Source organism: Simochromis diagramma, unplaced genomic scaffold (assembly GCF_900408965.1).
Source record: "Simochromis diagramma unplaced genomic scaffold, fSimDia1.1 OVJJ01000646.1, whole genome shotgun sequence".
Classification (NCBI taxonomy): domain Eukaryota; kingdom Metazoa; phylum Chordata; class Actinopteri; order Cichliformes; family Cichlidae; genus Simochromis; species Simochromis diagramma.
Window position 1 is genome coordinate 3,460,710 of NW_024387279.1, and position 26,242 is coordinate 3,486,951.

The 26,242-nt window shown below is 41.2% G+C and overlaps 5 protein-coding genes across 8 annotated transcripts in view; 3 read left to right on the forward strand and 2 right to left on the reverse strand.

The window, feature by feature from the left end:
- The window catches only part of phactr3b (phosphatase and actin regulator 3b), a 58,929-nt gene extending 50,722 nt beyond the window's left edge, over nt 1-8,207 (reverse strand). The window contains exons 1-2 of the mRNA XM_040003044.1: nt 8,000-8,207; nt 5,255-6,021 (exon numbers count right to left, since the gene is read on the reverse strand). Coding sequence (XP_039858978.1) covers nt 5,255-5,363 — 109 coding nt within the window. The 5' untranslated portion in view covers nt 5,364-6,021; nt 8,000-8,207. The remainder of the gene's footprint in view (nt 1-5,254; nt 6,022-7,999) is intronic.
- Nucleotides 7,789-12,577, forward strand: acot8 (acyl-CoA thioesterase 8). Its single transcript, XM_040003047.1, has 6 exons — nt 7,789-8,041; nt 8,933-9,069; nt 9,276-9,501; nt 10,317-10,474; nt 10,565-10,756; nt 12,293-12,577. The coding sequence occupies exons 1-6, from the start codon at nt 7,842-7,844 to the stop codon at nt 12,409-12,411; spliced, it is 1,032 nt and encodes a 343-aa protein (XP_039858981.1). The 5' UTR covers nt 7,789-7,841; the 3' UTR covers nt 12,412-12,577.
- Nucleotides 12,578-12,816: 239 nt separating this feature from the next.
- srsf6b (serine and arginine rich splicing factor 6b) lies at nt 12,817-17,713 on the forward strand. 2 transcript variants are annotated; one of them, XM_040003048.1, is made up of 6 exons: nt 12,817-13,027; nt 13,743-13,885; nt 15,170-15,291; nt 16,034-16,236; nt 16,406-16,468; nt 16,886-17,713. In XM_040003048.1, the coding sequence occupies exons 1-6, from the start codon at nt 12,921-12,923 to the stop codon at nt 17,262-17,264; spliced, it is 1,017 nt and encodes a 338-aa protein (XP_039858982.1). In that variant the 5' UTR covers nt 12,817-12,920; the 3' UTR covers nt 17,265-17,713. The 2 variants fall into 2 exon arrangements, with proteins under 2 accessions (XP_039858982.1, XP_039858983.1); XM_040003049.1 differs by having other exon boundaries at nt 15,173-15,291.
- A 2,292-nt stretch (nt 17,714-20,005) lies between these two features.
- ift52 (intraflagellar transport 52 homolog (Chlamydomonas)) lies at nt 20,006-24,661 on the forward strand. Of its 3 annotated transcripts, none has more exons than XM_040003112.1 (14): nt 20,006-20,100; nt 20,622-20,789; nt 21,128-21,215; nt 21,355-21,484; nt 21,581-21,656; nt 21,810-21,881; nt 21,964-22,090; nt 22,178-22,261; nt 22,360-22,428; nt 22,548-22,702; nt 22,782-22,869; nt 23,009-23,117; nt 24,215-24,360; nt 24,435-24,661. In XM_040003112.1, the coding sequence occupies exons 2-14, from the start codon at nt 20,671-20,673 to the stop codon at nt 24,474-24,476; spliced, it is 1,305 nt and encodes a 434-aa protein (XP_039859046.1). In that variant the 5' UTR covers nt 20,006-20,100; nt 20,622-20,670; the 3' UTR covers nt 24,477-24,661. The 3 variants fall into 3 exon arrangements, with proteins under 3 accessions (XP_039859046.1, XP_039859045.1, XP_039859044.1); XM_040003111.1 differs by lacking the exon at nt 20,006-20,100 and adding an exon at nt 20,231-20,338; XM_040003110.1 differs by lacking the exon at nt 20,006-20,100 and having other exon boundaries at nt 20,345-20,789.
- On the reverse strand, nt 24,643-25,574 carry si:ch73-303b9.1. The gene is made up of 2 exons (XM_040003116.1): nt 25,473-25,574; nt 24,643-25,384 (listed from the first exon to the last, which is right to left on the reverse strand). The coding sequence occupies exons 1-2, from the start codon at nt 25,504-25,506 to the stop codon at nt 24,897-24,899; spliced, it is 522 nt and encodes a 173-aa protein (XP_039859050.1). The 5' UTR covers nt 25,507-25,574; the 3' UTR covers nt 24,643-24,896.
- Between the last annotated feature and the right edge of the window lie 668 nt (nt 25,575-26,242).

Sequence of the window (26,242 nt, forward strand, 5' to 3'; positions counted from 1 at the left end):
CACACCTTTTATTCTGTCTCATCTCCAACTGCAGCTGCTGTGCAGTGACTCATGTGGAGACATTTAGCACTCGTTCCTCGCTGAGCTCAACATGCATGTAGGAGTGAGCTGCCAGGTGCCAGGCTTGCTATTCTGTCCTCTCAATCACAGCAGTGAATATGGAATGAGACAAACCGGCTTATGTAAAGGCTTCCTGATTAACAAAACATGAGGAATTCAAATAAAAAGAATCCTAATCTTCTCATCAGGCTGCCGCCATCGCCTCTGACTGAATGCGAGGACTAAACTGAGGCCCATCAGTAACCGAGGGTTGCGGCGGTGTGATGGTGGTGGGGTGCAGTGTACGAGAACAGCAGAGGAGTCCAGGGAGAAAGCCTTTGATGTCGGAGCAGCATGTCAGATTAGTACAACAGCAGAGACTCAAATAGGGAGATGAGGGGAGCAAGGGAAGAGGCTCCTGCAGGCTAAAGGCAACAGCAGGGAGGGACAGGGCAATGTTACAGTGTCAGCAAGCTTCACATCTTTAGTGCACAAGCAACAGTACATTTGGCATAAATGAATACTTCGTTTAACTTAAAGAATTTTCTGTCTTAATACAGTTAATAAGATACGTTCAATTCTAACATTTAATGATAATACTGTATTATATATATTATCATTATCAATGTTGACATTATGTGTGTGTACTTGCTTGCAGCTTGCTTCATAATATTACAAAAATAAACCCTGTTGAGCAAAAAGCTTCAGCTGTTAGACTACAGGTAGTAAATCTGGTAAACTGTAAAACACTGCTGACAATTGATCACAGCATTGGAAAACTATATGAGAACACTCTGTATTATTTTATTTATTGTTTTTCAGCCTGCATTTTGAACAATGCTACCTGCTTTAAGCTAGGCAGCTAGCAAACCTTTTCTTATCTATACACATTACAAGTTTTGTCTCACTAAACTATTTTAGTTTTGTATTTCCATAGCCTATTGTATGTAAGTCTGCATTATTTTATTTTATTTTACTGACTACCTTTTGAAATATGCAACATTTCGTGAGCTAGTCGGTTAGCAAGATTAGTTAAAAGCAATATAAACTGTAAAATGAAAATGTAGAGCTAAAGGGAAATTGAGAATTGCTAAAACTTTTAATGCGTCCCCAAATGCAGTCGCAAAAACCATCAAGCGCTACGATGAAACTGGCTCACATGAGGACCGCCCCAGGAAAGACAGACCAAGAGCCACCTCTGCTGCTGAGAATACATTCATCCGAGTCATCACGTGGCACGAATGAGAACCCACACACACAGTGTTGCACGTTGCTATGCGTTTTCTTGTGTATACGTTTAGACACTTTCTGTCTGAGCAGCTTACCAGCTGCCACACCGCTCTCCCCTCCTGTCTGGCAACATCCTTTAAAGAGGAGTCATGATTCGATGATGGAGGTCAGGTGTGCAAGTCAGCCTCCCCCCTAACACCACACTGGGACCTCACTCCACACGTCCTCTGCAGCCGAGTCACAAACCACACCCCTCCACACACCAGCCTCAGGAACCGCATCTCAGATTAGAGCACAGATAAATGCCACACAGAGTTCCAGTAGCAGACACATCTCTACATCAACTGTTCAGAGGAGACTGTGAATCAGGCCTTTATAGTCAAATAGCTGCTAAGAAACCACTACTAAGAAAAAAACACAAGCAGAAGAGATTTGTTTGGGTCAAGAAACAAAGAGTGGACATTAGACCAGTGGAAATCTGTGCTTTGGTCTGATGAGTCCAAATTTGAGATCTTTGGTTCCACCTGCCGTGTCTTTGTGCGATGCAGAACAGGTGAACGGATGGTCTCCACATGCATGGATCCCACCGTGAAGCATGGTGGAGGAGGTGTGATGGTGTGGGGTGCTTTGCTGGTGACACTGTTGGGGATTTATTCAAAACTGAAGGCACACTGAACCAGCATGGCTACCACAGTATCTTGCATTTAGTTAGACCATCATTAATTTTTCAACAGGACAACGACCCCAAACACACCTCCAGGCTGTGTAAGGGCTATGTGACCAAGAAGAAGAGTGATGGAGTGCTGCACCAGATGGCCTGGCCTCCACAATCACCTGACCTTAACCCAATCGAGATGGTTTGGGATGAGATGGAGCACAGAGTGAAGGCAAAAGGACCAACAAGTGCTGACCATCTCTGGGAACTCCTTCAAGACTGTTGGAAAACCATTTCAGATGACGACCTCATGAAGTTCATCGAGAGAATGCCGAGAGTGTCCAAAGCAGGAATCAAAGCTAAGGGTGGCTGTTTTACTACATAATTCCATATGTGTTCATTCATAGTTTTGATGCCTTCAGTGAGAATCTACAATATGGAATAAAGAAAAAACATTAAATGAGAAGGCATGTCCAAACTTTTGACTCTTAGTGTAAATGCCAAAATGTGAATTTGAATCCACCTTTGGGCTACAATGTTTTTGGCGGCACATATTGTTCTGTACCATCTCTAGCAGAGACAATGATGTAACCTGTATGGGCTGATCAAGGCAGCTGCTTAAGGCAGCTGCTTATCACCACTTAACGAAGTCCATAGGGAGAGATTTTAATACATGGCATGCTGTTCTGTTCTCAGCCTAGTTGGTAAAGCAAAGACCTGTCTGACAACCTTTAAACTTCAGGGTAACAAGTATTTGGGTTAAATCAGTCTTCAGTGTTTAACAGATGCTAAAAGCACTGAGTGAGGACTAAGCACAAATGGCAAGTGATTTTCCATTTCTGGTTACAACCTTGTAATTCAGAGGAAATGTTTACATTGTAAGAAGTCATTTGTATTAAGTCCGGTCGATTGTGCAGCTGATTCAGTTTGACATTGCCCAGCTGGGTGCTGTGATAATACCACCATCAGTGATCTGTCACTCCCCCTTTCCTCCCCTCTAATGGATAAGATTCTTCAAGTAGAAGGATCAAAGCCGCAGTAGGGGGCTCGGAAAGGGTTAGCACCGATCTGAGGGGATGGAGAAGTGGGGGAGGAACAGGACAGGCAGGTTTGCACTTGCTGCATTGCCTGAGCTCTGTCTGTCTAATGCTGCACTGGAAATGTCCAGCTTTTGGGAAGAAATCTGCCACAGTGCTTCAGAGATGAAATGAAATAAGATCTGAGCCTATTTGACATTTAGATAAAAATGGTAATAAGCGGCATATGACAGGACAACCCTGCCAGTGATGCCTTAGAGTTTCACATATACACCAACGCTGTTACATAACTATAACAACCACAACAACGTGACAAGCAGTAGAAACCGAAGGCATGAACACAACGGTATTCGCCGCCAGCGAGAGAACTTGAACATCCTCTTCTGCAGCATTGCTGTGGCTCTCTTTCTCTAAAGACAGCCAGCTGAAGGAGTCCAATGTTCAAACAGACTGTAACATCACACACTGGTGAAAATGAAAGTGTGGCATGCATGCCACAAGATGAATGAATCCTGTCATGTGCATTATACTGCAACCCCCACACTTGTGATTCAGTAACTGAGCCTCTTATTTGTAGAGATACAGCAGCATCAATGTCTGTACTCATCACTTTGGCTGTGAAACCATGGACCGTATATAAAATATGGGTGTATGTAGGCACGCATTGCTTTTGGAATTTGTATTTCCAAGTCCCAACATTGCCATTTTGAATGATGCCATGCAATATTTCTGGATTTTTGGAGCCACTGAGCAACAGCCTCTGGAATGAAGCCAACACAGAACATACAAAGACAGCATTTCATCTAATGGCAACTTGATGCTGACTCCAAAAGCAAGTCAAACCCCAAGGACTCCCTCATTGAAATGCCCAACTTCACAGCATTAAAAGCCATGTTCATGGCCTGGTGCAGAAAAAAATTGGTTTAAACCTCTATGCATAATCACTGTGGAGTGGTGGAGGGGTTAGGGGCAAGGTACCACCATAAATATGGCCAAGAGTTCATTTCAGTAACCAGCTAGCTGCCCATGTTAGCAAGCAATCAAAATGGCCACACCCTTAACTTTAAGCATTAACAGTATGGAGATGGATGACTCTTTTTTTTAAGAAAAATCACCCTCCACACAGCTGTTACAAAGGGGAAATATTCATAACGGCCAAAAGCTTTTAAGTGTGAGGCTGTAAACATGTAAAGTTGTACATTTTATCATCTGAGGATTGACTCATTCCAGAAGCCAGCCTCTAGTGGCCATTAGAGGAAGTGTAGTGTTTGGCACTTCCGTGTTGGCTTCAGTTTTCGGACCTTGAGGTTGCCGTTTACCTGAAACCAGTTGAATGTACTGCTGGCAAACAAACAGCATTGTGCATCCAGCCTGCAAATAATCAACTCACTTTCACATGAGTCTGTCGCTCAGTACCTTTGAAAGCAGAACATTTTTATGACTCCTGCTTCACATCTACACAGCAACAGTGAACGCCTTCCCACAGACTCCCTGTGGAACTGCGAATCCCACCTCACGAATAAGCACAACTCACGGCCTAAGTGGCATTTCGCTTTGAATTGCTGGCTGCTGTACATCACCAGTGTGGAGCAGACAGACAAACACCATGTCGTCTCACAGTTGGAGAGCCAAGCGCTGCCTTCTGCCATTTAGATCACCATGGAAACAGCCAAATACACAACCAGCACTCTCGTCGGCTTCGGCTCAACACACTGCAGTCCATGTGTGATAGCAACTTGTGTGCCCCCATGCTGCAAGCACACACCTCGTTCACAAATGCAGAAATAGGAGAGCGAGAATAGAGAGGGGGAGGAGAGAGAGAACACCCAGTTCTACATCATGACATCGTGTTTATTCAAAGATGTCACAGCCTGATGATGTGAAGGAGATTTGGGCAATGAGGAGCTGATGTTACAAGTCTGGATGCCATTATTGGGATAAAATCAGTGCAATGCTTAAAAAGGGGGACTCTACATATGACCTGCATGACACTAGTAAGAAAAAACCCATCATAGCCTGATTCATTACGGTGTGGTTGATATTTTAAAGGCAGCCACACAGAAGGCCTACTTCTCACAGCCAGAGCGAGCACTGGGTAGTAAATGACGCACGTTTACAACACAAGCACACAAATGAAGTGGGACCACCACGGGTGCAGTCTGCGTGACTGGATGCGGGCGAGCCCGGACTCCGTGATGTCACGCCTACCCAGTCGACCGCGTGAAGCAGCAGTAAATGAGACAGCTGACACATGTCCAACAAGCAGTCGGATTACCGCCCCCCCTCCTCTTACCTGCTCTGTGCGCTTCACCCAGGCGGACCTCGGTGATGCTGCTCGGGTCACTCTGAGATCTTCCCCGCTGCAACACACAGTCCTCCTCCAGCCCATCCGATGATGCCATGGTGAAAAGAAGACGGCGACACGAGACTGAAAGGGGCGATCTCCGTCAGCCAAGGTCACCGGCATCAAGAGGTGGTGCGGATTAAATGTGGTCGGAGTGCTGCAGCTGCAGCTCCTGGTCCCCGAAAAGCAGCAGCGCTGGGGAAATCCATTACGCGCGCAGCATCATGGCGCCTTCAGGTGTTGCTCGCAAAATCAGCAACGTTAACAGGTAGTAAGTGAATTTGAGTGGTAAATAAAACTAGGAAAGCGCAATATTGATTCAAATTCATATAATAAAGAACTCCATTTAAATCTGTCCTCTGTTGCAGTCCCGGTTTGTGCAATTTGGTAAGAAAGGCTTGTGCCTTTTAGTGTTTTTTCTTTGCCCTTTAATGTCTTGAATATCAGGCCACATTTGAAAGCAATAGATCCTACAGCCTCTGAAGGCAGCATCGGAGTCATGGCCTGCTTGGTATTAGCTGAAAATGGGCAGCGTCTTAATGGAATCTTCCTCTGAATCCATGCTTTGGTTTCAGCCTTCTGTCCAGTTCATGCAAACCATGTCAATGTTGGTTAAATTTATAGTTTGTGCTGCTCGATCCCTCTGAAGTCTGCTGCGCTGTTCTCTCCTTAATACTTCAGATCAACGCTTGAATCACTTTAAGCACCAAATACATCTGAATATAAGGAGGAGGAGAAGTGCATAGCAGTCAGAATTTGACATCAGTGACAGAGACATCGTTTTCAGTTCACTGCCATGGCCAAAGTCATTAACACAGACGTAACACTATTACATGTGAGATACTTCAGCTTTGGGTTTGAAATGGCAGTTATCACCGGTGATTATGTATTAAAAAGGTTGGTCTTATGAGTATAACATGTTATCAACACATTTCCATCAACAAAGCAGAAAGTAAAAAAAACACAACATGCTGGTATAATGTAAAGTACATTTGGGAAAATGTTTCTCCCAAATGACGCACTGAAAACTGTGTAGTTTATAGACTTGACTCAGTCATGGTTCCTGCAGTGAACAAATCATTTTTTTTCCCCCAACAAAAACCAAAATCAACAGTCAACCTTAAACAATCAGTCACTGTAAAGTCAAAGTCAACAGCAACCAAAAAACAAACAAAAAAAAAAACTGTTTCAACTCAAGATTGCAACAATGCACAAAGTCTTCACATTTAGTAAGAACATTTGTTTTTTTACAAATCGTTTTTGAAAAGATTAAATATCAGGTTAACTGCACACACAGAAAATTGTTCTTTTGGTACATCTTTTGAAGAGTTGTGGATACATGTCGCTGACTCAACACAGATGATGCACATTTCCTGATAGTCATCTCTGCGTCTCTGGCCTGCTGCTCTGTTTCTGTATATACGATATTTAATTAATAATGACAGTTTTATGGAATTTCTAAACTAAAATTTAACTAATAATTGAATTTTAATTTAAAACCACAAACAGACCACAAATTTTAATGAAAAAGCTGATAGTTGGATTTATTGAATTGATGAAAGGTACAAAGACACTGCACACTGTAAAATGTAAATAAAAACAATGCAATAATTTGCAAATCTTAAAAACTCATATTTTATTCACAATACAAAGTATGTCAAGTGTTTAAATAATCTTTTAAAGACTATTTGGAATTTGATGGCAGTCTCAAATCCCTCTAGAGAGGGTAACACTGTGTAGTCTCTCATTTATCTAATTTTCTTTAACAACAGTCTGTAAAGGTCTGGAAACTGTTTGAGAATGTATACTAAAACCTACTACCTTGTGACTGCTTACCAAATTTAGAAATGAAAACAGTAAACCAACTGTAAATACTTTAAACTGTCCATGAGTGTCCCTAACGCCATCCCTGTAAATGCCATAATATGAGCAGAATGACTGGTAAAGGAAAATCATTATTCTGCTCTGACTGTTTCAAGCACAGCTAAGAAGACTGATAACTCCTCGGCAAGTAAGAGACGTATTGTTTCCTCCTTATTAAGACGTTCCCTTCAAAATGCCGACAGAGTAAAACTCAAATCAATCAATAAACATGTTGTTCTCAGACACTCATTTACATAGTTTGCCATATGCCAGTGATAACACACTACAACATTAACAATGTAAAGGAAGACCTGCTATATAAACTCTGCACAAATATGCATTGAACCAGTCAGATGGTTAATTTTCTAATCACAATATAGACACCTTAGTGTTGATACGACAGCACACCTTCAGGGGTCTAGAGGAGTCCGTGCCTTGATGGGTCAGGGCAAAAAGAGGGAACCAACACAATATTAGTCAGGCGTTCATAATGTTATACCTGATCCGTGTCTTTGCAAAAGTGCAAAATAAATGGATCTAATTCAAGTGCTGAGAAACTTTGGTACTTTAATGGTAGTAGTAAATGTCTGTGTTTTGTCCCAACGCTAGGTGGCAGTTATGAACTTTTCACCATTTTTTCCTTTTACGGTGTAGAAGAAGTTTCCAAACAAACATGGCGGAGAAAGAACTCGGCGGATGTCATGAAAATAGCGGTTTAATCGATAAAAACAAAATTCTGGAAGCTAATGAGGCACTGAAATCAGAACAAGATGAAGTTTCGCAGAGCCGTAACTCTCAGTATCAGCAGGACCTGAAAAGCGTCCTCCTCACCAGCGTTTTAAACCTGGAGAAGCTGGATGTCGACCTGTACCGGTAAGTTTCCACTGCAGCTCGCTGTTTGATGTGCACTGGTCCCCGCTCGGTATACAACAGGAAGGTAATATTTAAAACACGTCATTGTAGGCAGCGACCTCCCAAACCTTCTCTATCTGCTGCTGACTCTTTTTGAGCTTCTGGTACCACAGGTGTTGACAACCAGGGACCTGATTAGCAAGCAGCACCTGTGAGCATGGACCCTCCTACAGCGGTCAGCAGGTGTCTGCTCTAAGCACGCCACGTTTGACTGATTAGGAATCAATGGAATAGGCATTTGTTGTCATTGTACATGTACAACGAAATTATGGCCTTTATTGAAATTATGCATAGGACAACTTCAAGCCTGTTTTCCACAAAACCAAGCTGCCGCATTATCTGGATGGAGCCCTAGTACCAACTCCAAATTTAAGGCCAAATTCCATATAACAGGGGATGCGCTCCCTGTTATGTGGAATATTTGGCTCTCATGCCGACGATTTGGCACATTGCGTCGGTATGTTAGACATTGGGATGAGAACGTGTTGGGAGGAAAGTTATGTTCAGCAATGAGTTCATATTCTGCGACAGCAACGGGATCATAGGGTCAAAGTGTGGAGAAGATGTAGAGAACACTACACTGATTGCTGCACCAGCTTTTGGTGGAGGCAGTGTGATGGTGTGGGGCAGCGTCTCCCTCACTGGAAAAGCAAGGCTTGTCATCAACAGAGGTGTAAGATGATAGATCCAAATGTGGCACCATTTAAGGGGAAATAAACAGGATTTCAAATGGTATATAAATAAAATAATCCACCAAACACAAATTTTCTTTACGTTCTGTGATAAGTTCAGTTCACCTTTTATAAGCATTTGCCTGATTACCTTTCAGCAGTGTATCCTCTGTTCCCACAGGGGGACCCACCACTGGGTGCCCCGTACTCAGCGTCTGTTTGGAGGTCAGATAGTTGGCCAGGCCCTGGTGGCTGCGGCCAAGTCTGTGAGCGACAGCCTGTACGCCCACTCCCTGCACTGCTACTTTGTCCGAGCAGGTAAGATGAGCTGAACTTCCTCGGTGATGAAAGAATAACATTACAAAGAATCCATTTGGAAGTCAGCAAAGACAGAGAGAAAGAGACAGCATACAGATTGGCTTAAATAGCTTCATCTCCTCTTCTTTTCCTGTACAAGCAAATGTGCACCTGTTTTCATTTTCAGTCAGTTATGATAGCACTTTACTGTTCTTGGTGTTTTCCAGGTGATCCGAAGGTTCCGGTGCTTTACCAGGTGGACCGTACACGAGACGGCCGCAGCTTCACCGTGCGCTCTGTGAAGGCCATCCAGCATGGACAGCCCATACTAATCTGCCAAGCCTCCTTCCAAACACTGCAGCCCAGCCCCCTGCAGCACCAGTTCCCCATGCCAGTGGTCCCTCCGCCTGAAGACCTCCTAACCGTGGAGGAACTTATTCACCATTACCTCAGGTAGCATTGACTTTATTTATTATTGTGGATTAGACTGTGCCTTCGTCTGATCCACATTGTGCTTAAAGTTATATAAAATAACATTCCAAGTCACTGTTTTCTGTAAATTTTAGGCACCTTTGAGGCTTCCTCAGGCAGAATGGCCTCTAAAGTCACACTGACCAAAACTTTTTGTCAAGGAGCAGTCTTGTAAACGACACTATTGCAGATCGCTTTAGTTTCTATTTTTTTTTTTTTAAACTTATATAATCATCTATAATCATGTTTCCAGCTTCACTGTTTTCTTTCTGCATTGTGTCTTTGTTTGCAGGCGTATACAGTAAGGAGCTGAGAGGAAGTGCTAAGAAACAAGAGCTTTTTTGCTTGGACAAGTCCAGATTGTGTTGTTTCTCCTACGACACATATCAGCTGATTAAAACTTAGATTTAACTGTTCGTTAAGCTGTTGTTTACAACACTAATATCTCAGTCCAGCTGTAAAGTCTGCTAAATTTGTCATTATCCATCTGTCTGGTTTCAGGTACCCTGTGGGGGTTTTTGTATTCACTTTAGTTATAATCATATAAAACTTCACTTTATTTATTATGCAAACTTCATGGATTAGGATCATTAATCAGGAGAAACCACACTAGCATTTTATTTTTGAAGTAAAAAATCTTGAAGTTCATAGACATCAAAAAATGTAAAACTTATTATTATTGTTTAAAACAACAGTTTTGCTAACACTGCTATTATGCGTTACTAAAGAACTGCAGTTAGAATAAATAAAGCAAACATATAACTGTGTTTTCTCTCTGTCTGTGGGTTGTTTTGCAGTAAACCTGACCTGGCAGAGGAGGCAAAGAAAGGCCTGAAAAAACTGCTGGCTAATGAAGTCCCCATTGAGATAAAACCAGTCAACCCAGCACACTTTTACAGACTGGGTCCAGAGCAACCAAGAAGGCTGTTTTGGGGGCGAGCACGAGGACATATTGGTAAAATATCATTGTCATCCTGCCTCGTGCTTGAGATCAGAGTAAGACGTATGGTACATGCTAAGCTGTTTTTGTTGTGTGTTTGCGTAGGGGAAGGTAACATGAAGCTGCACTGCTGCGTTGCTGCTTATGTGTCAGACTTTGCTCTGCTGGGCACAGTGCTGCTGCCTTACCCAGAGTACAGGGCCAAGTTCGCCGCCTCGCTCGACCACTCCATGTGGTTCCACAGCACGTTCCGCAGTGATGAGTGGATGCTGTACGAGTGTGAGAGCCCATGGGCAGGTCAGTATGTTGATCACATCTCAAGAACGAATGCAGAACACAGTAAAGCATATGTTTTTAACATCAGAATATGACCGGTCATGTTTCCAGCTTCACTGTTTTCTTAGGTAAGCACTTTGTTTTTATTTTGAAACAAAGTGCTTACCTAAGTGTATGTCCTGCATTATTCAAACTAGTAGCTTGAACTCGTTTGAAAAGCAGTCTTTGTTTTTCTGTCCCTGGGAACACATGGTATGTGTTTCATTTTTATTCGATTAAATATTGTTTTTAGCTTTTCTTTGTTATAATTTGTTGTCATGGGAGATAGATAGATAGATAGATAGATAGATAGATGCAGATATAGAGATCGCAAAGGTAAGATTTAAGAAGCTGAGAACAATATAACAATAGAATCTACACAGTCAGGTACAGTCTAAAAATCAGATACACCAGTACACCACAGTTCACACACACCACCACATACACTCAGACTGGTTGTGCTGGTCATTTGGACCAAAATCACTTCATGCATTTATTTCAGTTCTATTTTGTTTCAGGATTTTGGGGTTTGTTTCCCTCTTGCTTTTAGTTTAGTTTAATTTCATTGATCTCATTATCACATTTGAGTGTCTATGTAATTTTAGACATTTAAGTACAGCAGAAACAGCTGATTAAAAATTACCTGCAGCAAAAAAGGCTTAGCAAATGATTGCTACACACATGCACATACAGTTCTATCTGTATATAATATCACTTCCTGATGTGAAAACTAATGCAAAGTAGACTAACATGAGTCTTATTATTGAAACAAGCAGGCACTGCAAACTGATTCCACCAAGTTGACTTTCATTTTTTAAATCTCACAGTTCATCAGTGCATGATTATTGTTACACCCCATGAGTTATCTGTTCCCATCCTCATTACAGTGTTTATAATCCATCATCTGTGTTTGTTTTAAGTCTTTTAGTCTAATTATGTTGATAACTACCTAAACTAATAACTGTGCATACCATTTATAATACTAAAACATTTAAAGTGTTTCTCTGATGTCTCTGATGTCTGATATCTATACTTATAGATATCTGTTACTTACATAGGAATAGTAGTGGTAGAATAGTTATGTTAAGCTATATAGTTTATGTCTTGCATATTTCCACAACCATATCTATAATCACTGTGTATGCTACCATTGTATATTGTGTATTATCTTACTTATTTTATATTTGTTTCTATTTTATTGGTATTTTTTGTATTTTCCTTCTGATATCTGTACCTGAGCTGAGGTAACGCAAAAACAACCCCCCCCCCCCCCCCATGCATAAGTATAACTATGCATGTGACGAATAAAGAACCTTGAACCTTGAAATTTCCCCGTTGTGGAACCAATAAAATCTTATCTTAAGTAGTATTAATGTAACAGTAGTATTTTTGAGTACCATCATCAGTGATGATGATTGTTGTGTATTTGGTTCTAACTTTCAAAGACTTTGTATTTGTTTATGCTTTGCTTGTCCTTTTGTCCATTCCTGAAATGACTTTCTGTTTTGTGCCCTGCAGGGAGCAGCAGGGGACTGGTGCAGGGCCGAATGTGGAGAAGAGATGGGATGCTGGCTGCCTCATGTTCCCAGGAGGGTGTCCTGAGAGTGAAACCAGTCACTGAGCCCAGCAAATTATAGGGATACTTTATGTGTTTCCTTTTGAAACCCTAATTTATTTGTATAATCTAATTATATGATTAGCAAAAGAATTCTAAACGTTTAAAAATTAATATATGAAAGCATGATTTTTTTTTTCTTTTTTTTTTAATAAATGTATTTTCCGTCAATAAAGACTAAAATAGTTGTAATGGATGCACGCTTGTCATTTGTTTGAGAAATGCCTTCATTCTCACACATAAACATGATTCAATCCTTCATTCATATTCCTACAGGAAATTCTCCTTATCAAGGCAAAGACTTGAATATTCACATAAGTCAAAAGAGACATGTACAGTGTGAAGGTGCCGCACAGGTCTTATGTACAAGCTTCACACACACAAAACTGAAGTGTGTACTTTGTGCCTACATTTTCGTCAGCTTTTATTCTGAAGTTGTTTTTTCCGGAAGTCTAACCTCGTGCGTCGCCTAGGCCTGTGTGTAGCTCCAAACAAGTTGTGTTTAACTTGTTCTGCCCAATATTTTCAGGCATGCCTCGGGTCTATGTTGGCAAACTTAGTTACCATGTTCGAGAGAAAGATATTCAAAGGTTTTTTAGTGGCTATGGCAAATTATTAGAGATCGACCTGAAAAATGGGTAAGACCGTCTCATCTTTCTTAGCTGCTAGCTAGTGAGCTAGCTCGATGTTATTTTAATGTTAACCCCGAGAGTTGATGCCCTAGTAGGGACAGTGTGCGGTGCTAACCGCGCTAATGTCAGCTAAAAGTTGAATTTGCGGTACAGTGTCCTGTCTTTTGTCATTTAAGTTTTACAAAGCTCTGCTTTTGGTACTTTTAGCTAATTTTTCTTCGCTAACATTACACTAGCTGCTTGGGAAACGCTACAGGGTCAGTCATCAGTTTAAATGAGAATTTGTCAGTGAGCGCAAACAAGGGGACTCTATCAGCTGGCTGCCAGCTGGTTGTATTCTGGTTATATGCCTACAAAACAGAAAGGCTGCTGAGCACAAATATAATAGTTAAGTGTAAGTTTTAGATAATTGCTGTATTAGAGAAATAGATTGCATATAATTACCAAATCAGATCAGATAGAGTCAGAGTCTATGATAAACTTTACAGAAATATTCCTAGATTAATTGCCATAGCTTCCCAAATCCCTTTATTCCCTTGCTTGTAAAGTTTGACAGGAGCACCAGGATTTTTAAATTGGAAAGCAGTTCTCTTAGCCGCTGATTAAAAGTTTACCATATTAGACAGTCTTTAGAGTTAATTATGAATCATTTGCATTAATTGGTAATGATATTAATGGCTAGTGTTTGCCATTGTTTTGACTCCTGCACACTGATTCTTAGGTACGGCTTTGTCGAGTTTGAGGACATGCGAGATGCTGATGATGCTGTGTATGAGCTGAATGGAAAGGAACTTTGTGGAGAGCGGGTCGTTATCGAGCATGCCCGTGGACCCAGGAGAGACGGATATGGCTATGGGGGACGTAGTAAGTTGAACACGTCTGATTGAGAGCAAAGCATGATTGTCATACAGACGTGGGGTTCTTACACGTTTGTGCTAACTAACGTGAGCTACACTTGCACTGACTCTTGAAGCAAAGAATTAAATGAGTTTCACTGAAGCTGCCTGTACACATGTGACATGCCCTGCCATACACATTGCTAATTTACACGTCTGTTCCCATTAGCACTCAAATCCATTGTGCCTTTGTGTAAAGAGAACTGTATTAAAATCCAATGAGTAACAGTGATTAAAGAAAAGGTAAGACTTGTGAAGCTACGATGTATTCAATTTGAAGTCGACATTAACACAGTGCTTGATGTTTCAATTTGAAAGAGTCCACTGCGGGCTGGGTCCGAGTCCAATGAGGGTAACGATGACTGCCTGACCTGTTTGGCCTGGGTTTTCTCCCTTGAAATGTGTGTGTGACCTTTGCCCTTTGACCATTGGTTGACATAACCGGAAGCCGTGATGACAGCACCCTTTTCCAATAGACCAGGGTGATGGTGAGGAATCCTGTTGGTTTTACTGACGCAAGACTTGTCGCAGAGGATCGAGCCAACACGCGTTTGAGCCTGTGAATTGGCTCCCTGTACTCTGTAGTAAAAGAGTTTGGTAGGTTTCATGTTTGTGTCATTGAGTTTCAAGTGGATAGAGTTCAGAACAAGGCATATTTTATTGTACAGTAAGACTAGAAAATAAGAAATTTAGGAAGAGCCTTACCTTATATTTAAACTGTAGACTCTAAAACAGCTTCAACAGCAAGAATCAAGCATCACATTATTCCCAGTATATAAAGAGGAAAAAAAGAGGCGTTAGATGTGTCTTATAAGGACAGAATAAAAAATCCTTTTTTTTGTATATTTAGGCAAATCTGTAGCTGTTTAATAAATACAACTAAAGGAGAAGAACTGCTGTGTAATTCTTAATAAAGTGGTTTTTATTCCTTGTCCACAGGGCATAGGGTGCTGCACATTTTCTCTGTTCTTTAAATGCTAAATTAAGCGATCCCTGTCTACATATAAAAAAATCAATAGGACTCTGGGATTTATACTAAAAACCACTGGCATCTTTAATCCCCTTCACTTACACAATTAAGACAGGTTCACAGGTATTAGTTGATGGTATAATTAATAGTTGAAGGAGGTTTAAGAAAAAAAACGAGAGGTTCAGTCTGCAGTGATCTAGTAAATCTTTTTAGGCCAGTTTGGAGTCCTTTTTTTGAGGTTTTCTGGCCTTGAATGAAATGTTAGTCTCTCTGTCTTTGTTGAAGGTGGAGGCTACAGCAGTTGGAATCGCACCGGCAGGGATAAGTACGGGCCACCTGTTCGCACTGAACACCGCCTCATTGTGGAGAACCTGTCCAGCAGGTGCAGCTGGCAGGACCTTAAGGTGAGACTTTGTATCTCCTGTCTCCTTTTCCTGACCACCTCTGCATGTCAGCAGAGGATGGCAGTTGCCCTTGCAAGAAAGAAAAATTAGCCTGGACCTAACCACCTACAGGATGAATCTGTTTTGAGACTTGATTGGCTGCTACACGAACAACCAAACTTCAGCTTCAAATCGATGTGCAACAAGCAAATTGCTTCCTGTGTGGGAACAGCTTAATAATGTCCAGTGGTAGATAGAACTGCACTACTGTATAGCTCTGTGTAAATAATCATTCTGTACATTCGATAATCTTTAATCCTACAACTGTTTACAACTTGCACAGTTCCCATTTCTGTATAGCTGTATATCTCAGATTCTGTAAAGTTATTTATTTCATATTCTGTATAGTTTTTCATATTTATATCCTGTACATAGCTTGTACTCACTACAGCCTGTACATACTTATAGTTATAGAATATTCACAACATACTTCATACCATGTACATTATAACATACCATAATAGACCCATTTCTGTAATATACTCACATATCTATATTATTGCTAATATATATTGTAATATATCTATATCACTAAAGCACTTCTGGATGGATGCAAACTGCATTTCGTTGCCCTGTACCTGTGCATGTGCAATGACAATAAAGTTGAATTCTATTCTATTCTATTCTATAGAGCTAACGTGCCACATGTCATCCACAACTAGCCACAGTCATTTTCAGAGTCATGTTTTTATTTGTGTCATAGGACTTTATGAGGCAGGCGGGTGAAGTAACCTATGCTGACGCTCATAAAGGACGGGCCAACGAGGGCGTCATCGAATTTCGTTCCCGTTCAGACATGAAACGAGCTCTGGAAAAACTGGACGGCACTGATATTAATGGAAGGAAGATTCGTCTGGTGGAAGACAAACCTCGCCGCCGACGCTCATATTCTGGCAGCAGATCCAGGTAAGTGAGGTTTAATGTTTTCATGCTTATTGTTTGTTCACTTTTCTTATGTTTTATCTGTTATTGCTGTTCAGGATAATTAAGGATTATTTTAAACTTAACACGTAATGTTGGTGGTGAGCAGATTTCCACGTCCACTTTAAAGTTGTTTTTACTTTCGAACCCACAGGTCTCGTAGCAGACGGCGCTCTCACAGCCGCAGAAGTAGAAGCTCATCCAGGTCCCGCTCACGGTCAGTTACGTTTGAATGGCTTTGTCTCATGCTTTAAGCACATTTAGCTTTTTGTCTTTTCAGCAGCCGTTTTAATTTTAGTGGTTCCGCTTTGACGAAGACGGCAAACCCATTTGTCGTTTTCATGTGGACTGCTTCTTCATCTGTTCAGTTTTTTTAAACTTTTCAGCAGCAGGAAGTCATGTTTTTGTCATGTTATTAAGGAAATATGGTGTCAGAGAAAGCCAAAGTACCCAGTTACTGTGATTGTTTACTACATCTCAGTCCTGAAACCTGGTAGTTGATGGTGTGCAGGGACCAGACCAAGTTGGTGATGAATTATTCCTCTCGCTCTCCGTGTGTGTGTGTGTGTGTGTGTGTGTGTGTGTGTGTGTGTGTGTGTGTGTGTGTGTGTGTGTGTGTGTGTGTGTTTTGCAGGTCTCGGTCACGCAGCAAAGGGCGATCTCGCTCCAGGTCAGAGGGGAAGTCGCATTCCAGATCCAAGAGGAAATCCCGTTCTAAATCTCCAGAGAAGTCTCGCACTCGCAAATCTCACAGTCCCTCCAAGAGCAGCACTCGGAAGTCTCGCTCCAAGAGCTCATCCAAAGTCAAAGCCACGCGCAAATCCCGGAGTCGTTCCAAGGAGAAGTCGTCCAGTAAGAAGTCACGAAGCCGATCAAGGTCCCGTTCAGAGAGTAGGGGAGAGAAACATACCTCCAAATCACCCCCGAGCAAGGAGGCATCCAAGTCCCCTGCCAAGCACTCCGCCTCCCGCTCCAAGTCTCGCTCTCGATCCAGATCAGCCTCGCAGGATTGATTGGATCTCTGACAATCTCAGGCCTGTCTGAGGTGTTTACAGAAGCAGAAAGGTTTCAATCTTCTGGCACAAACTGGGAGGCTGTGAAATCTATAAATCTGTCTTTTCTTGACAGTCTTTTTTTGGTTTGTTTCTTTGTTTGTATTTTCTGTTAAATTAAATAGTTATTAGATGAAACTAATGAAACTCTTTACGTGACAGTATTTCTCTCTTTAGTGAAGTCCAAATGTACAATTTGAGTCGAACCGCTGACAGCAGCAGTGAAAGTTGCTTCATATTTTTTCAGTCCCAACTAATACTTTTGTTTGTAATGAATACATTTGCATGGTTTGTGATGGTTGTTTTTTAGCTGTTTGCCTTTTAAAGTCCCCAGTCATTTTGAAACGGTCTACATCATTTATTTGTAATGTTATATTGTAATAAAATAACAGAATAAAAAGAACAAGCTCTGCTGTTTTTTGTTAATGTTTAACAATATTTATTTAATTTTTTTTATGTACTAATATTCATTCATTTGAAGCTAGTTTGTAAAAAAAAAAAGAAAAATCCTCACAGATAAATCTGTCTCTTGTTTTACCACGAATAAGGCACCTGGAGTCTACCTCCAAATCTGCTAGAGGCTATCACATAGCAATAAGCAACTGCTTTATAAAATTGACTTTTATATAGCACTTTTCTACTCATGCACTCAAAGCACTTTATACAACATGCGTCATTCACACACATTCATACAAGCACCCTTCCTACATCTAAGGGCTTTCTATCTAACGTTTTCCTTCTCTAACTTTCCCACATTCAACTTGTGTTCAGTATTGTGCCCGAGGATACTTTGGGATACAGACTGGAGCAGCCAGGGATGGAACTGCCAACATTTCCATCAGTAGATGATTTGTATGAAATGTATTCATTACTTAGGGGCGAATGTGACTCACCTCATAGGCCACAACCACCCAGTAACACAGTTGTTCCCAAAGTGTGTGTGGGGGGGGGGCTCCCACACAAACGCAAAGCAGAAGATGAAGTAACGCTAAATATGTTTCCAAGCCAAAGACTAGAAAATATGATGAAGCCTATCTTGCCTTTGGCTTCACCTGCACAACAGTGATGCCAAGGTAAGTATCCACGGCAGAATTTGTTTCCCCAGCGTCGGGAGCACGCTCTGGGCTTTCCAAATCACGGACAAACAGCACCCCACATTCTTGATTTTTAGTTCATAAACACTTCTTATAATGACTAACTACTCCTGAAATTTTGGAGATGTTAGCTCTTTATACAGTAAAGTTACAGTGGGATACAAATAATATCAGGCTGATCCTGCTACAGTTTGTTCCCCCTGTCCAAGTCACGAACAGACAGTATCCCACAGTTGTGTGATGTTCGTACGTCAGATTTTCATCACAAACTTGAGGAACCATCCTTTAAACAGCAGCCATTTGGACTCTATGAACAATCTATTCCTCTCCCTTTACCATGACCTGGTTACGGGGTCCAAGGAGTTTCCTCATATTGCAGTCAGGGGATTGTTTCACTCAGAGCAGCTGATGACACCTTTTTTTTTTTTACCCCTGTGCAGCAGAGTCCGAGGGGGAACACCACTCCATCTCCTCCTACAGACTCACCAGCTGGTATGATGGTGCTGCCTCCAGGGTCCCACACACATTCTCAGATCCTGACTCCAGTTCTTCCAGAAAAGGCAGATATTTTTGTGCTGAAGGCAGACTGGAGGAACAGATACCATAACTACGATCGTGGCTCAAGAGTTGGGAGTTCGCCTTGTAATCGGAAGGTTGCCGGTTCAAGCCCCGGCTTGGACAGTCTCGGTCGTTGTGTCCTTGGGCAAGACACTTCACCCGTTGCCTACTGGTGGTGGTCAGAGGGCCCTGGTGGTGCCAGTGTCCGGCAGCCTCGCCTCTGTCAGTGCGCCCCAGGGTGGCTGTGGCTACAATGTAGCTTGTCATCACCAGTGTGTGAATGGGTGGATGACTGGATATGTAAAGCGCTTTGGGGTCCTTAGGGACTAGTAAAGCGCTATATAAATACAGGCCATTTACCATAACTAAAAAAATATATTTTTTGGAATGAGTGTGAGCCTCTTTTACAACTTTACTTATATACTTCAAATGTAAGAGTTGCTGGCACATCTGGTGAAGGTCCCCACACCTCATCTGAACCACAGACCTTTAGTTCCTGTCATACTTGGTTGGTTATTGGGATCAGCCGCACTAGTGTATGCACCGTGATGGCACTAATAGACAGGGATGAAATGAAATCATTCTGAATGAAGATGTCATGTGAAATATTTTTTGATAGCCATTTCAGTAATGAATACACAGACTTTATGATTGCTTTTTCGCTGTCAACATGTATTGGTCCCAAACAATCACGGGCCACAACTTGATCAAATAGTTCCATCATCTTCTCTTCATCTGCTTTTGTGACCTGGAAGCAGAAACAACAATAATGAGGAAAATAAAATAAAATTTGCATTTTTTTATGTAACTGAAATGTTTAATTATGTGGGCTAAAGAAAACAAGAAAGTTATAGTATATTTATATGAAACATGCGTAAACTTACTGTATTTGATGTATTTTAATGATATATAATGCATAATACAGAATGTAACACCTGGCTATGTGTAAAAAATGGCTTTGATTTTCCTACCCCATTTGATTTCCATGCAACCTTCATACCACCCTAAGAAAATTTCTCTAGATCCACGCCTGTTTCTGGGTTATACTTCTGTCAGACTTCTATCACCATCATTGCTGCTCCAGAATTCCCCAACAGATTTCCACCTATGGCCACATCCTTCACCTTTAAAGTTTTGACTTGTTTGTAAGTTTTTCTGTTTATAAAAACCATCGTTAAACCACAGAACATTCCTTTAACTTTATCTAGCACTTCAAAGTGCAAATGTTTTGACCTTGGAGTGATGCTAACTGAACAAACCCACTGAAAAGCTGTTTTAAGTGTACGCTGCTTTGACACACTCTGCGCTATCCAGTTGCTATGCTGTTAGCGCCCTTGGTTACCATTATTTCCCATAATGCACCGCTTCTAAGAGCGCCTTGAGGTAATTAACATTTAATAATGTAAACCTGGGCTTTAACATAAGGGGAAAACAGAGTGCTACAGTTGACAGGTTACCATAGCAGTCTTTAGTGAAACGAAGCGAAAACACCTCGCTATTAGCTTCACGGCTAACCATAATGTTAGCGAGCTTCTTGGCTGTTTTTTGCTAACACCGTTTTAGCACACGACGGTGGATGCAAACCCAAAACTATGCTAATTACAGCTGGCGAATAGCAGCCCTGGACTAATGGTAAAGTCTGACTTGGGCTTTTAACGTCTTTTAGGTGTGTGGATGATAAGAGCACTAACTTTGGTGACTGAAGCTGGTAAATAATGGAGAAGGAACAGTGCAACAGCGTGGTCTTCAATGCTTCAAAAAGAGAGCTTTTTACTACGAACAATGGCTACAAATCCATGCAGAAGAGACTAAAAGCTCAGTGGAAAATCCAAAGGTAAGTTGTTTGGGGACGATTAAATACAAGAGAGAATTAGTACCAAGTCCTCTAGTTATCAGCTAAGACATGCTCTTAAATGTAAATGTGATACAGTGGACCTGGTAAACAAAGCAAGCATATAGACATAGGAGGCTAGAATATTCGTCTCTGTAAGTAAGTATAGTAAAGTAAAATAATAAAATGGGACGTATTGGTAATAATCTTACTAAAGCACTTTAGTATGTTTACTGAGTTATATTTTACTTTGTCATTTTTCTCAAGCTTAACCAACATTTTCTCATAGTTCTGCAGCAATTTTAAAACCTCAAATGCAAAATCTGTGCTGTCTCCTGTAGCATAAAAGAAGAGCTGTCCTTGGATAAGCTGAAGAGTGTCAAGTTGTGGATAACTGCAGGTCCAAGGGAGAGGTTCACAGCGTCAGAGGTGATGTATGGGCGAAAAGATGTTAATTTCCAAGCAGTCTAAAATTCTACAAGGCTTAGGGCCACCCAGAATATTTAAGCTTCTTTCATTTGTTCAACCACAAACACATTTTCACATTAGTTATTTCCTTTTATTTCAGATGGAGGCGCTGAAATTCTACCTGGATGGAGGAGGGAATATCTTGGTCATGCTCGGTGAAGGAGGAGAAATGAAGTATGACACAAACATCAATTTTCTCCTGGAGGACTTTGGAGTAATGGTCAACAATGGTGCGAATTGAAACCTTGTTGGAAAAACAGCTATGCAAACATTGCCCATGCTGTTTTTAAAATGCTTTGTATTCGTTTTCATCTTGTTCATCCAAGATGCTGTGGTGAGGAATGTGTACTACAAATACTTCCATCCTAAGGAGGCGCTTGTGTCCAATGGTGTACTGAACAGGTTCACCAGTGTTTTTCTCTTTTTATGTATATTTCACAGAGTCCCAGATTGTTCTAGCCTAAATTTATGCTGGCATGATCTAAGACTTATCTAATTTCATCTGTATGCTGATACATGCCAAACTATCAATTCAGTTGCCTGTTTCCTGTGCAGGGAGATCAGCCGTGCTGCTGGAAAAGTGGTCACGGGAATCATTGAAGATGAAAATGTTGGAAACGATGCACAGTGAGTCTCAATCTTGTACACCTCCATCTTCTGTATTAAAGAGAAAGACTTCACATTTGAGCTGTTGTCTTTCTTTGTGCAGGGCGCTCACATTTGTGTACCCGTACGGTGCCACACTGACCGTGATGAAGCCGGCCGTGGCTGTTCTTTCAACGGGCTCCGTCTGCTTCCCCCTCAACAGGCCTGTCCTGGCTTTCTATCATGGCAAGGTCAGAGGCACAGTGTAGTAACAACTTTGTTTTTCTAACCATATGGTCAGAAATGTGGTAAGATGGAGATTACTTTTTTTAATGTAGAATTCTGGCAAACTGGCTGTCTTGGGTTCCTGCCACATGTTCAGTGATCAATACATAGACAAAGAGGAGAACAGTAAAATCATGGTAAGTCCACTTTTTTTGTGTAATTTATTAGGTAAAGGTAGAAGCATGATCCTTCTAGAATAAAGCTCCTTTAAATGAAACTTTTTCTTTTATCACAGGACGTTGTGCTTCAGTGGCTCATGACCGATAACATTCAGCTAAATCAGATTGATGCTGAAGACCCAGAGGTGAGGAAGAGGAGTGCATGGCAGAATGGCTTTCCTAATTGTGTTCTCTCTCTCTCTTTTTTTTTTTTTAATGAGCTAAGGTTCTTCTTTTCTTCTTGTCCTTTTTTTTTGTCCCCCAGATCACAGATTACACGATGCTGCCAGACACTGGCTGTTTGTCTGAACAGCTCAGAGTGTGCTTACAAGAAGGAGACGAAAACCCACGGGACTTCACCTCTCTCTTTGATATGTCTTTGTTCAATCTGTCGACTGACACCTTACCCCAAGTCATCAGGTGAGAAATCGGTCACCCTCCCCTCAGTCCAAACGCAGTTGTTTCCCTTCGAAGCTAAAAACAGATCTTTGGTTTGCAGTGCTTACAAGCAGCTTAATGTGAAAGCTGAGCCGCTGCAGCTGATTGCACCGCAGTTTGAAACTCCTCTGCCTCAGCTTCAGCCTGCTGTGAGTTTTTTTTTTTTTTGTTTGTTTTTTTCCCCTGGGGTTTTTCTGTACAATGGATTTCACTGAAATCTTAAGATAACATTTTTGCTTAAAGTCCCACAAGTTTGAAGCCAAAAGTAGGTGCTGCCCTGTCTTTCAGGTCTTTCCGCCTGCCTTAAATGATTTGCCTCCACCCATGCTGGATCTGTTCGATCTAGACGAAACATTCTCGTCGGAGAAAGTGCGTCTGGCACAGCTCACCAATAAGTGTAAGTTCAGAATTGCTAATGGAGCATTCAAACATGCACTGCAGCCCTCTAGATATCATTTGATGGAGGCGTATGTGAGGACTTACATGTCCAGGGCAGTGAGATTCCACATTAAACTGACTTTCATTTGCTATTTATCACGTATAAGACTAATGATGTGTGATAAGCTAATGTGAGAAGCTTGGTGGTTATTTTCACAGCAGTTCAGTAGTCATCTGTATCTCATATAGGTTGATCAGGTGTCCCTCTTTACGTGGGACTGCACAGCAGTTTCAGCTCTTGCATCACATATTAAGACTTAACCTATGTCTTATCTTTTAATTGGACCTAGTTTTAAAAGTCAACATATATATTATATATAAGACAGGACACTTCAAAAGTCAGCCAATTCCTCCACAGTTGTTATCTTTAGTGTCATGTGGCAACACGAAGCAGAGCAGCTACCTAACTCTACTTCCACAGTGTCCTCCCCTCACCCCATCTAATCGTGGCAGATGGCTGCCCCTCCGTGAGCCTGGTTCTGTTGGCTTCTTCCTGTTAAAAGGGAGTTTTTCCTTCCCGCTGTCACCAGTTGCTTGCTCATAGGGAGCATCTGATTGCTGGGGTTTTGTCTCTATTATTGTAGGGTATTTACAATAAAATATAGGGGACTGAATTGGCACTATATAAATAAAATTTAATCGAATTATTGAATGTCTGAAGAATGTTGTCATAATTCTCCTGCAGGTTAGCATTTCATGATATTTTTCTGTTTACTTAAAGTTTAAATTTACAAATCACCAAAAGTGAATGAAATGTTCATGGAATATGAATAAAAGTACTACAAATAACAGGAAATGCAGTGTTTTGTTTTTGTAAACAAGTCTAAAGAGGCCTGTTGATACCTCCCGTCAGGTGGGATGCAACTTTCAATCCTCCTGCTACAGATATTCTTTACATGTTAAATGTTTGCTCATGAGTCTAAATCTGATCATCCTAGTCCCACCGCTTGTACACTTTACCCAGACATCTCCCTTAAACTAAGTTTATTTCTGAACTTGCCTGTTTTGAAACAGTTAATCATACTCATCCTGATATTAAACTGGTTGTGTTCACAGGTACAGATGATGACCTTGAATTCTACGTCCGGAAATGTGGTGAAATTCTCGGAGTGACTTCTAAGTTGGATAAAGAGCAGAGGGATGCCAAGCACATCTTGGAACACATTTTCTTCCAGGTTGTAGAGTTCAAGAAACTAAATCAGGTGAGTGTGTTCATAACTACATCTTCCTGTATCTAAAGGCTTTGTCCAATAATGACTTTCCTCACTTTTGGCAGGAACACGATGTGGACCCGGAGGCCCGGTTCACTCCGCTGTGATTGGATTCAAGAAACCTGAACATTCGATACGTCCCTGTTGAAATTAGAAAGCTTATGCGCACACAGTTACAATGGAGGGACTGCAGTAACCACACTTTTCAGAACATGTACAGCTACATTTTATAACTTTGTATTGTCTTTCATTGTAAGAATATACCAGAGCAAATAAAGTTCTATACCCTTTATTTAACAGTGCTTTGAAAATATTTTTGTAGTTAAAACATTGATATGATTATTAAAAAGGCAAACTGTTCTGCAGCAGTCCTCACATGGATCCCTTAAAAACAGAACATGATGTCAAACTACAGATTTGAGGGCGGGGGGGGGGGTAACTTGGACATAGTGTGTGAAGAGGCTGGGAGTGCACGTCACACTTGACAGCTAACGTTTTTCCCTTGTAAAGTGTTAATTTTAGCCACATCAGGGCGAAACATCAGCTAGTGACTCTTGTTGTGAGGGTTTTGGACTCCACGTTTGCTCCAGAGTGCAGGACTCCACGTAGAATCTGGGGCTATTGCTCTCCGACTTGATCACAGACACGTCCCATGACATTTGCGAGGCGGTGAGATCGTTGTATGACTGATCAAAACAAGCTGGCTGCTTTGGCTTCTGAAGGAGCATGTGGGGAGTGGAGGACTTCCCCAGTAATGGGACGGCCAGGTAGCAGCCGTCAGCTTCATGAGTGTTCACGGTGTTCACTGAAAACCCTGAACAGGGGGAGGCGGTGTCAGAGGACAGGCAGAGAGAGGCTCCAACAGACGGCCTGGTGTCCAATCCATCAGCTGTCGTGTCATTCAACACCCTCGATGTGGACAGTTGTTCCACTGACAGTGCAGACAGCAGACTCTGTTCCCCATAAAACTTCCTGTCAAGCTCTGATGGAGATGAGCACTCAAAGCTTTTCATATCTAAAAGGTAAAACATGTTGGACAGAATTCAGAAACAAATCACCTGATGAGGCAAATGAACACATCTAATTTAGTCCAGTTTTCTTACCTTTGACCACAAACACTTTCTCCATTGTCTCCATGTTTAATCAGGGCTGCCTGAGCTCCAGCTGGCTTTTAAGCTGTTGGAGCTACTTGCTAATTGACCCAGCTGCAGATCATCAGTGGGAGAAGGAGGCGGACCTGTCAGCCCTGTACAGATTCAGGCCCTTTAATTTACTTGTGGTTTATTGAGCACTAATCTGTTAGGTTATATCTAAGGCTGTAATTTTAACAAAAGCACTAAACTTTTTAAAAACTGTTTATTTGTATGCTGTTTAAAAAAATCTTTTAGCATAAAAATAAAATTTTTATTAAAGAGCTCACACATACTGTTGGCCTAACCAATACAGAAACATAAAAAAATACTTTTTGAATACTAGTACTATCAATTTAAGACAGCTGTGGCATAAACCTTACACTGGGTGGTGGTCTAATAAGCACTGTATTGTTTAAAAGCTGTTCACAAACATACTATAGATTTTCTGGGAAGGAAATGGTAGAAAGTATATTTAGTTAAAAGTGTAAATATGAAAAAACAAACAAAAAATAAATTAAAATGACTTCATAAGTAAAAATATTTATGTGAAAGTGTCTGAAATTTTCTAGTAGAAAAATCGTGTTTTTTCAAACTAAATTTACTGTTTTACTGTTTTATTATGTAACAATATCTAAACATCCCCTCTGAGCAATTGGGTGTTTACAGTGTTTGACTGAGACACACAAATGACTGCAAAAAACATTATTTTACGATAATAAAACAAAATTTACACCGCTGGG

Coding starts and splice junctions, on each gene's coding strand:
- srsf6b (XM_040003048.1), top strand. CDS start 12,921: ATGCCTCGGGTCTATGTTGGCAAACTTAGTTACCATGTTCGAGAGAAA. Junction 15,292..16,033: donor GCAGCTGGCAGGACCTTAAG/GTGAGACTTTGT, acceptor TTTGTGTCATAG/GACTTTATGAGGCAGGCGGG. Junction 16,237..16,405: donor TATTCTGGCAGCAGATCCAG/GTAAGTGAGGTT, acceptor TCGAACCCACAG/GTCTCGTAGCAGACGGCGCT.
- si:ch73-303b9.1 (XM_040003116.1), bottom strand. CDS start 25,506: ATGGAGACAATGGAGAAAGTGTTTGTGGTCAAAG. Junction 25,385..25,472: donor GAAAGTGTTTGTGGTCAAAG/GTAAGAAAACTG, acceptor TTTACCTTTTAG/ATATGAAAAGCTTTGAGTGC.
- ift52 (XM_040003112.1), top strand. CDS start 20,671: ATGGAGAAGGAACAGTGCAACAGCGTGGTCTTCAATGCTTCAAAAAGA. Junction 21,216..21,354: donor AGAGGTTCACAGCGTCAGAG/GTGATGTATGGG, acceptor CTTTTATTTCAG/ATGGAGGCGCTGAAATTCTA. Junction 22,870..23,008: donor TGCCTCAGCTTCAGCCTGCT/GTGAGTTTTTTT, acceptor CCTGTCTTTCAG/GTCTTTCCGCCTGCCTTAAA.
- acot8 (XM_040003047.1), top strand. CDS start 7,842: ATGGCGGAGAAAGAACTCGGCGGATGTCATGAAAATAGCGGTTTAATC. Junction 8,042..8,932: donor CTGGATGTCGACCTGTACCG/GTAAGTTTCCAC, acceptor CTGTTCCCACAG/GGGGACCCACCACTGGGTGC. Junction 10,757..12,292: donor GTGTGAGAGCCCATGGGCAG/GTCAGTATGTTG, acceptor TGTGCCCTGCAG/GGAGCAGCAGGGGACTGGTG.